We start from the raw sequence: 10,741 nt of genomic DNA on the forward strand, positions 1-10,741 counted from the left end.
AGCAGGGGTGAGAGGTAATGGCAGAGCTGTGTGTGTGTGTGTGGGGGGGCAGTCTCAGGACTGGAATAGCAGGATCATTCTCATTTATTTATAAACAGCAAAATATTTACATATATACAATCTTTACAGGAGCAGGTATAAAGCAGCGCTGCACGGCATGGGCGGGGCTATCTGTGTGGCTCCCCAGACAGGGGCCTAAGGACTGAAATAGCAGGGACTGCCCCACCTCCGGTAAAGACATGTGAGGGGGGGGGAGGGGTCTCCATATTGGCCATGGACTCCAGAGCATTTTGCCATTGATTCCTGGCTGCTTCTAGACGGTAGGACAAGCTGCTCTAAGAAGGTACAGCAGCTGCTTGTGCAGTGACAGACACCCTGAAGCCTTGGAGCCCCTGTCAGAGCTGCCTGATTGAGCTCTTTTCTCCTCATTCAGTTTTTCCCCAGTTTGCAGCATTTCGGACCCAGGTTGGTTGTTCCGCCAATCTCTGGAATGTTCTTGTTTTCCTGCAGCAGAGAGACTTACCCCTCCACCTCCTCTCCTTCCCGGCTCTTGCCCCGTGGCCCAGGGCAGATCTGATAATGGGTGTCAGGACTCCATACAAAAAAAAAAAATGTTCCAACCTGTTGTTGCCTTTGGCAGCAAGAAAAACATTCGGAGCAGCAGGCACAGGCGAGGAACAAGGGTGCGAGTGCATGAAACTTCTCTAGTCAATTACTAATCAGCCAATGACTGAATGAACAATTACCCAGTCATTGATCCAATAAAATGTAGTGGTGGGGGCTAGGAGCCAGAGAACGGAGCTACTACGGGAAAGCATTCACCAGATGGGGATTTTATAGGATCAGGTTAAAGAACAGTAACAGAAACTTCATAACATTAACATGAGCAGCATCTGAATTTCTACCTGTGTGCCAAGGGCTGGGAAGTTCCCTGGTTGAGGGAAGTCATATAAATGTCCTACGAATAATAAGGAATTTCTTTTCAAGTCCGGCAGTCTTCAAGTCTGTAGCTTGGGATTTGTGCTGAATTCCAAGCTCACGGTGGAAGCAGTATCTAAATCAGCGTGGCTTTCAACTAAGTCAGCTTTGCACTCTTTCTGAGGGACCCTGCCTTTTCCACAATCATCCAGGCACGACCGATTTCCCATCTGGATCACTGCAACTCACTGTGCACTGGGATCCCAGGAAAAGCCGCCTGTAAAAGGCTCTCAAAGACCTCGGCAGTCACCTCCCACCACATGCGCCTGCCCGCTCTCTTCTTTTCTGTGTCACAAATCCACCTATGTCGTGTCGACATCCAAGAAACTGTGTCTCACAAGCATCAGAGAGAAAGCCTTCTCAGGATCCATTCCAACGAGTGTGAAACCCACCAGCACTTTACATAGGACCAGCCCCGAGACTGCCAACCTTCAGAATACTCCTCTTGGCCTGGTTCTTTGAAGCTGCGCTGGTTGAGTAGAATAAGAAGTAGAGCTTCCCTCTGTCTCTTTAATACTGCGTCGCTTTGTTTTAATGCTTTTCACCCTATTCTGCCTTATACAGATGTTAATCCTGATGAATTATTAAATGTATGTATCCTGACCTAGATTCTAACCAGTGGTAGTACATTTTGAGCTCCTTCATTGAAAAAGTGTGAAATAAATAAATGATGATGGTGATGATGATGATGAAGTCCAAGAATCTGCTAAACAGCCTTAGCTGGTATCCAAAGCCGGTCAGCGCCTGTCTGACCCAGTAGCCTCAAACCTCTTCTGGTCCACTCTCCCTAATCACAACCAGCAGGCATCACCAATGTTTCTGTCTTGCCTTTTTACGATATCATGGGGAATCCTTTACTCTGTGTCAGGCCAATGCAATGCTGTTCAGGCTGGCGCACAGGTTAACCCGCGTTTGGTTGCACGTTTTGGACAAGCATGTATGACCTCTGATGCAAAAAAGGGATCAGAGTGTCCAAAATGCACGTCCAAGCCAGGGTGTAGCTAATAACGCTCATCACATGTAAATGCCATGTTTATGAAGCTATTAGCTAGCACCCCCCAATGTAAAATAAAAACTGTGCACCCGACGCGCACATTTTAATGCTCAAAGGTTGAACTAAAAAGCAAACAATACTGCTTTTCTCTGATTCCTCCAACTTAATATCATGGTGATATTAAGTCAGAAGAACCACAAAAAGCAGCAACATGAAAAAAATGTCTCGATGCAGTCGGGTTAAGAAAACGGACGCTCAATTTACGCGTGTCCATTTTCCTAACCCGCACACAGTGGGTTGCCCGATGCCGAGGAGGCACTAGGGATGCCCAATTTCCCCTAGTGCTTCCTTTTTAACACAGCAGCTCATTTGTCTACTGCATCACGTGTCCAGGAAAGGCGGATGGGCATGCGTTAGGGCAGCGGGTGCTAGATCATGAGCACCTGTTTTTCCCGCTCAGATATTGCATCGGCCTGTATATTAATTAGGTGGCCAATATGGTTCCAAGATTTCACATAATCTAGAGGATGTGAATGAAGAGAGGGTGGCTTGCGGGAAAGACAGCTACTACCTGGAGATAATACCCTTATTCAATAAACATACACACGGTTAATGCGACTCTAACATTGATCTATGCTTTAACGGCAAGAGGTAATGTGGAAAAAAGGATTTGCATTCACAAAAAGCGGGGAGTAGCTTGCTTGTTACGGCGGTTACCACCCCAACCAAACAAGCCTGATACTTCACTTCCAATGCATATTCATATCCAGTGTAGCTCTCTGCTACAATAGCAAGGGGGAATGATGAAAAGATGATTTTATATTCAGACAACAACCAACAAGGACTGAATTACACAGTCTGGGTAAACAAATAAGCATGGGTGTAGATTGCTTGTTACGATGGTTAATACCCCGGATCAATTAAGCCTGACACTTCACTTTCAATACATATCCAGAGTAGCTCTCTGCTTCAATGGCAGGGGAGAATGAAGAAAAGTGGATTTATATTCAGATAACAACCAACAAGGACTGAATGGCACAGGCTGGGTAAACAAATATGCGTGGGAGTAACTTGCTTATTGCGGCAGTTACTACCCCTAACCAATTAAGCTAGATACTTCACTTAGAAGCAGTTTCAGCACTGCTCTCTACATTAATGGCAGGGGTGGAAGGGAAATAGAACCAAAGGTTACATTAATGGCGGGGGTGGAAGGGAAATAGAACCAAAAGGTTACTAAAGGCCAAGAGTAACAGATAAGTATGAGAGATAAAAAACAAAAAAAAAAAGTGCGAAGGCTTGCTGGGCAGACTGGATGGGCCATTTGGTCTTCTTCTGCCGTCATTTCTATGTTTCTATGTTTCTTATGGTGCATGACAGAAGGACACAGGCATCCACCCTATCCGTCTCCCTTTCCCCTCATGATGTCACAAACAGGGCGATGTATAGGGTGGATGCCTGTGTCCTTCTGCTATTTGTCTTTTCAGTATTTCACGCTTTTCCAATGAAAGTGCCCTAAATGTGCTATAGCAGGTCAGAATCTAGGTCCGGATTCATATATTTGATAATACATCAGGGGTAATACTGTGTTAAGCTCATTAAGCAAAGGAGTCAGACACCCAGCATCAATGAAACATTCTGCTCAGAAGGACCAGTCCTTATCCTGGGTGTAGTCAAGTTCAGGACAGTGCTGCAAATTGCATCACAACTGGGTCAGTGTGTGTGTGTGTGTGTGTGAGAGAGAGAGAGAGAGAGAAAGAGAGACACCAGCTGTGACATCATCATAGATACAGACCAATCAGATTCAGTGAGGGCGCCACACTCTGTGACGCTTTCCAAATATTCCTGCTTTCAGGTGTGCCTAGAAAAGGAATTAAAGGATGGCTCTTTTGAAAACGCAGTTTGTAAATCAGTACGGGGTGTACCATCCTGCTTGCAAGCCTCTGGAGCTTTCTAAGGGTTGCTCAGGACGCAGATGGCCCAAATTCCTTCAGGAAACCTGCAGCGTGTCACTGGCTGCCAGTAGTAGCAAACATTAAGCATAAATTAATATTGGGCATCAACAAGCCATGCATCTCTTGACCTAGACTGAACTGATGATTAAAATGAGAGGGAAGAGAAAGGCTCCTCCTCTCTTGCATTTTTGAAAGAGATCGGTGAAAAAAATCAGCCCAATTTAGTTGTAATGTTTTCCAAAGAAACAGCCTTAACAGTATTAAAAGAGCAGAACTAGCAACAGCCATAAAAATATTAAGCTGTCGGCTTTTCCCAACTACTATAACTCTCCTTCAATCCTATTATATTGCTTCACTTCTCTTTTGCAGATATTTTTTTCTTTGGAAATAAAAGGGGTGCCCTTCTTACCTTGCCAAGGACCATTGCTTTTAAAAATCCTCTTTCCTGAGACCTTGCTGTGTATGTTTCAGGGTATCAGTTCTGATGGCAATTAGTGCAGCAACACTCTCCAGTCTACTCAGACACAGAAAGAAATGAACTAAAAATCGGAACCAAAGGGGATGAATTGCAACCTTTGTGCTTGTTTTATCTGCCAATTGAAACAACTGGGGGTACGTGTGACTGCTCTAAAGGGGTGTCAGCTCACGATTCACTGAAACTTTGGCCTCGGGGTGCTTTCTAAGCCAGCAATAACTTTTGTGAGACTGGGAAGGAATGAGTAGGTGACTGAGGTGTCACAGGCCTAAAGGGAAGGAAGAGCTGCCTGGCTGATCCCCGGCGAGAGACAGCAGGCCTCTGACTCAGAGGATCATCCACCCGCAAAAGTGGTTGCAATGTCTCCTCTCTCTGTCCCTCTGGCGTTCTCCCTGCAGATCCTGTTCTGCTGAAATGCCCTGTGCTGGGGCGCTCTCTGCATGTTGGGATTCTGAGCTGCCAGACCTCTGTTCAGAGCTCTCCTGTCAGCTGGGGCACTTCTTTTGCATTGTGGAGTTCTTGAGCATTGTGGAGCAGGCCCAGGCCAGTGGCTCAGCAGTGGAGGGAACTGCTCTGCCTTTCCAGTTCAGCTCTTTCATTTCCCTGGGTGAGTTGGGGATGCTTCAGAAGCAGCACTCACAGCCCTCCGGGAGGGGGGGGGGGGGGATCCTAGGTGTCATGTGATGGTGATGGCTAGTGGCCGGAGTCCGGGCCAATGAGTGCAAGGTTCTGGAAGGAGCCCGGCTGCATGGCCCCCTGGCCCAGGACCGTGGCTGAAATGACCAGACTAGACCTATTGTGGAGGGGGAGGGGAGGGAACAAAATAGTGGAAAAGATCCCTGGATGGTTGTGAATGAAGGCTCAGGGTGCTGGATCCCAGTCCTGGTTCTGATTGAGCTGAAAACCCAAAGGGACAGGGGGAATCGGGAAACTTGGGTTAAAAAGAGAAATCTTTTGATGCAAAACGTGCATTCACTGATTGGGTAAGTGGTACCCACCACTGATTGCTAAATTAAGTAAGGAGCCAGTGTCTTACAAATATTCTCTAAAGGGGGTGCACTTGATCCAGACAGGAGAGGGAATTTAGGTGGTGAAAAGAATAATAAAAACTCAGAATGAAAACAAAAGCTCAATAGACATAACAAAAAATACATTTCTGTAGAGCAGGCATGGGTGCCAGAAACAGGCCTGGTTTTCAGGATTTCCACAGTGAATCTGCATGAGGTAGCTTTCCATACCATGCAGATCTCGTTCCTGCAGATTCAGTGTGGAGATCCTGAAACCCAGACCCCCTTCCTGGCATTGCCTACCCCTGCTGTAGCCAAGGGGTCCTCACTGGTGGAAGGGTTTGCCCCTTAGTTGAGCGACTGCCAAAACTACCTGAAGTTTTGTAAAAAATGTGAAAACGGGGGGCTCTTTAAAAGAGCGATTTGCTTTAATTGATGGGTATGTGGGACTGTAGTTCCTCTGTTCGGGACTTTTCTTAATGTGAGGGAATAAGAGATGTAAACAAACAAATAAAAAAATGATCTTGGAGTGGGAATGGGAAGGGGAGCGAGGACGAGAAAGAGGCGAAAATGCAATGGAAAAGAAGATGAGGGGGTGGTGCGAGGGCAGGCTGAGCCGGAATCCATTTGCCCTCCCCCCCCCACTGCCCCCCCCCCCCACTGTCTGTAGAGGGCACAAAGGGCACAGGGCCAGCTCCAGCTTCTCACTTTCATTAGCTTTGGAGTGGAAGGGGGAGGCAGGGTTGTCCAGCACTTCTCAGTTACCTCGGCTGCCCCTGGGCTCGGTAACTTTCAGTAAAGATCAGGTTCAAATCTTGGTCCTGAACTTTGCCCCTAGTGAAATTCCCGGGCCCCTGATCAGGGGCCAAAGCCGCCGCTTCTATGCCTCCCCTCCCCTTCCCTGTGTGGTGTGCAAGACCCAAGTGAAACCTGCAAAGCCTGCACTCTCCCCGCCGGCTCCGGATTTCTATTCCCTAGTCTGGGGGGGGGGGGGATATTTTCTGCTGTGTTCAGCCCCCCCCCCATCCCAGTGGCCCACGTGAGATGAAGAGATGCACACGGCAGGCCCACCCTCGGGCCCTCGCACTTTTAACCCCCCCCCAGCCTCCTATTCAGGACTGCAGGCTCTCTCCCTCTCTCTGGACCTTTCCCACAGGCTGAGGGAACCTCGTTTCATGGGGGGGGGGGGGGGGGGGGATTAATCATCCAGAGAGACTGCACGGTTGCAACAGGCCAAGAGGAAAACCCAACCAGTCTGAAAGCAGCCACAGACAGACAGACAGACAGGGGATGCTTTAACTCCCCGTCTGACAGCCCCAGGGAAGGCTCATTTCACCCTCGGCACAAGGGGCCAGAGAATGCATCTCCCCCAGAGCTTTTGCATGGCCCTTTCACCGCAAAGCAAGCAATTCCATGGCAATCAGGGTGCAAGAGACCCCCAGGCCCCTGAGAAACCTTTACATGGACTTAAAGAGGGAGCGTGAACCCCCAGAAGAGGCAGCAGGCGCGGAAAAACGGGGACCCCTGACCCTGGATACTTGGGGGAGGGGGGGGGGGATCGAGGCCTTCCCCTTCCTGCAGGGACCTCCTGCCCGCTCCCTCTGCTGCTCTCACCTCCCTGCCCCTGACGGACGGACCGGGGGGAAAGCAGCCTCGGCCACATGTGTACAGATGTTGGTTACCCCGCGCATGGAACGCACTCCATATAATGCAGACATCTGGGTACCTGGATTGCATGGATTATTATTGCTAGCGATGGTGTTCGTGTGAAACGATCCCAGAGTCAAACTCCTATTTTCTGGAAACGATTTTCCGAATAACAGGCGATTCGGGGAATGAATAAGAGCGCGGTCCCTCTCCTGATCGGACCCAGGAATCGGGAGAGCTTGCACGGGGTACAAAGCTCTCCGGGCATTTAATGGACGCAGTTGGGGAAAACTCTGCTTTCTCTGCAAAATGCAAGGAGACCACAAAGAGGCGAAGTGGCACCGCCGGTGTGAGACTCCCCTTACCGGGGAAACCCCCTCTCTATAATGACAGCAAGTGCCCCGCAAGGAGCAAAGCCCAAAGCCCAGCCTCCGGAGGACGAGCGGCTTTAATTATAAAGACGATGCGAATCGGAAAAGGAGAAGGGTGCAACTCACCACCAGATCGGGTACCCCGCAAACACCTTCCTGCCGCCCAGCAGGCAGGAGAAGAGGAGTCCGAGCAGGTAGAAGGAATCCATCAGGTCCCGGGCAGGGCTGCAGGCTCAGCTCGGTCTGCAGGAACTCATTCGGGGAGGGGGGGGGGATGGAGACCAAGCCCCCCTGAGCGAGCAGGGCTCCTGGAGTGGGGACTCGCCTGCCTTCTGCGTTCTCAAACGTGAGTGGCACCGGAGCGCTGAGGGCTCGCTCGCTCGCTTGCTGCTTTTTTTTTTTTTTTTTTTAGGAGGGCTGGGAAGGAAGGGGGCTGTTGTGGTGTATTTTTTGAGTCTTCTCTCCCTTTACAGATTATCTGGAAGCTCATATTAAAAGTGTCAAGCTTGGGATGTCACCAGCCACCAATCACAGCTCATGGCCTAAGGTAAGGAATGATTTTATGCTTCTGAGCTGTCAGTTACTCCGGCTCCCTCCCAACTCAATTTTTTTTTTTTCCTGTTGTTGTTGTTGGTGTGTGTCTGAAAGTAAAAAAAAAAAAGAATTTAACATACCTTCACTTCATTAAAACAAACCATTCTGGGATAATTATTATTCTTCCTTGCTACTGAGGATTTTGACAGGGATGGCACACCTCCGGGAAAGTAAGCTCCATTACTTCTGGTAAATTCCTCTGCATATTTAGTAGTATTATTATTAGATATTCTGACAAATTTTGATGAAGGATACTGCGTCTGCTTAAACTCAGAGCCTCGTACAGACAGATAACCGGCAATGAACCTTTTCCTCTCCATCTGGGAGAGAAGCCCTGGGATCTTTCTCTGTGAATTTCTGCTACAGGGGAAGATAGATAGATACTGGGTCAGACCAAAGATCCATCAAGCCCAGTATCCTGTTTCCAACAGTGGCCAATCCAGGTCACAAGTACCTGGCAGGATCCCAGGAGATCAATAAAATCCATGCTGCTTATCCCAGGGATAAGCAATGGATTTTCCCAAGTCCACCTTAATAATGGTTTATGCACTTTTTTCCAGGAACTTGTCCAAATCTTTTTTTTTAAACCCAGTGACACTAACAGCTTTTACCACATCCTCCAGCAATGAATTCCAGAGTTATGCCTTAAGTAGAAAAAAGTATTTTCTCCTGTTTATCTTATCACCTAGTAACTTCATTGAATGTTCCCTAGTCTTTGTACTTTTTGAAAGAGTAAACAACCAATTCACATCTATCCATTCCACTCCATTCATTATTTTATAAACCTCTATCATATCCCACCTCAGCTGTCTCTTCTCCAAGCTGAAGAGTCCTAACCTCTTTAGCCTTTCCTCATACAGGAATAGTTCACACGCCCTTTATTATGTTGGTCATTCTTCTCTGTACCTTTTCTAATTCTGCTGTATCTTTTTTGAGATGTGGTGACCAGAACTGCGCACAGTACTCAAGATGAGGTCGCACCATGGAGCGATACAGAGGCATTATGATATTCTGTTTTATTCTCCATTCCTTTCCTAATAATCCCTAACATTCTATTTGCTTTCTTGGCTGCTGCTGCACACTGCACAGAAGATTTCAACCTTTTATTAATGTGACATTGTGTAGCTACAATTTGGGTTGCTCTTCCCTACTTGCAACACTTTGCACGTATCCACAATAAATTTCATGTGCCATTTTGATTCCCAGTCTCCCAGTCTTGCAAGGTCCTCTTGCAATTTCACACAATCTTCTTGTGATTTAACAATTTTGAATAAGTTTGCATCATCAGCAAATTTGATCACCTCACTTGGTGTTCCCATCTCTAGGTCATTTATGAATATGTTAAAAAGCAGTGGTCCCAGAACAAATCTCTGGGGCACTGCAATATTCACCTTTCTCCATTAAGAAATCAAGTCTTACACTTATATACTGCCTTATATCCCAATTATACAAAATATAATACATCAGTATGACAAATATCATGAATACAATAATGGACATCATTAATGCAGACCTACTATCTCCTGTGTTGCTAAGCATTTGCTAGCAATGTGATGCCATTATGGTATACGGCATTGGACAGGTTCACAGGTAGGGATCTCACTTAGTTGTGGCTTAGGATATTTATAACAGGGTCTCCCCAGTCCAGAGGGAACAAAGAAAATGACATTTACTAATCAAATTCAGCCAGGCTGCTCTCGACCTGCTCAGGATCTGGATCCAGCTGGTGAATGTAATAACATTGCCAGCTTGCTCATGTGATCTTCTGGAGTGGAGCAGTAGCCTAGTGTCTGAGAAGCCAGGGTTCAAATCCCACTGCCCCTCCTTGTTACCTTTACCCTCCATTGCTTCAGGTACAAACTTAGATTGTGAGCCCTCTGGGGATAAGAAAATATCTACAGTACCTGAAGGCAATCCACTACGAAGTGCCAAAAGGCAGAATAGAAATAAATTTACCAGCCTGTGATTGTAATTATAAGGTGTATAATTAATCTTTGGTCCCCTTCTCCAAGGACTGACTTTTAGGATACCCACAGTGATAATGCATGAAACAGATTTGCTATAATGCTGTTTGATAACAGTCTAAGCTGCAACGTCATAAAGAAACCTCGTTTTCTGGACTGGAAACATAAAACCATGAAGCCAGAAGCCTCTGGTTTGATTCTACACCCTGCCAGTTTGTGAGCCCCCAGAAGCTCAGGACTTAACCTCTCTGCCCTCAATTTCCTTCCAAATGCTCCAAGACCTTCTTAAAGACAAGTTACACTAATCCCTCTAGGGGCAAACCAAACCAGAGAAAAAGTCCCAGCGAAGACTTTCGGAGGATGAACCGTGTCTGTCCACAGGGTGGCAGTGTTGCCCCGCAAGCGACTGAGCAGTCCTTAGACAGAGGCAAGCTGTACCCCCCCCCCCCCCCCCCAGCTCTGCATAGAGAGCAACGCGGTGCGCCCACAGCTGCCCCGCACCTCCCTTTGTATTTCTAAAACGATGCCCTACAATTCCGGGCACAAACGCGGTCCCGTGCAATGGAGTCCGATAGCTTTACCTTAGTGGTTCTTAACCTTTTGGGGGGTCGCGGACCTGTCTGAGCATCTAATAAAAGCTATGGACCTCCTCTCCAGAAAAATGCACATAAACACACAAAATCTTTATTTTGTTTGGCACCCGGTTCATGGACCCCCAGATTAAGAAGCCCTGCTTTATTCTCTTGAGTGATTCCTTTT

The 10,741-nt window shown here is 47.4% G+C and overlaps 1 protein-coding gene across 2 annotated transcripts in view; it reads right to left on the reverse strand.

The window, feature by feature from the left end:
• Window positions 1-7,797, reverse strand: part of WNT3 (Wnt family member 3) — a 32,714-nt gene extending 24,917 nt beyond the window's left edge. For both annotated transcript variants that reach the window (XR_003852247.1, XM_029573927.1), the window contains exon 1: window positions 7,551-7,797. Coding sequence is in view for 1 of the 2 variants with exons in the window: in XM_029573927.1 (XP_029429787.1) it covers window positions 7,551-7,633 (83 nt within the window). In the remaining variant the exon portion in view is untranslated. The remainder of the gene's footprint in view (window positions 1-7,550) is intronic.
• Between the last annotated feature and the right edge of the window lie 2,944 nt (window positions 7,798-10,741).

This window comes from Rhinatrema bivittatum, chromosome 12, assembly GCF_901001135.1.
Source record: "Rhinatrema bivittatum chromosome 12, aRhiBiv1.1, whole genome shotgun sequence".
Taxonomy (NCBI): Eukaryota; Metazoa; Chordata; class Amphibia; order Gymnophiona; family Rhinatrematidae; genus Rhinatrema; species Rhinatrema bivittatum.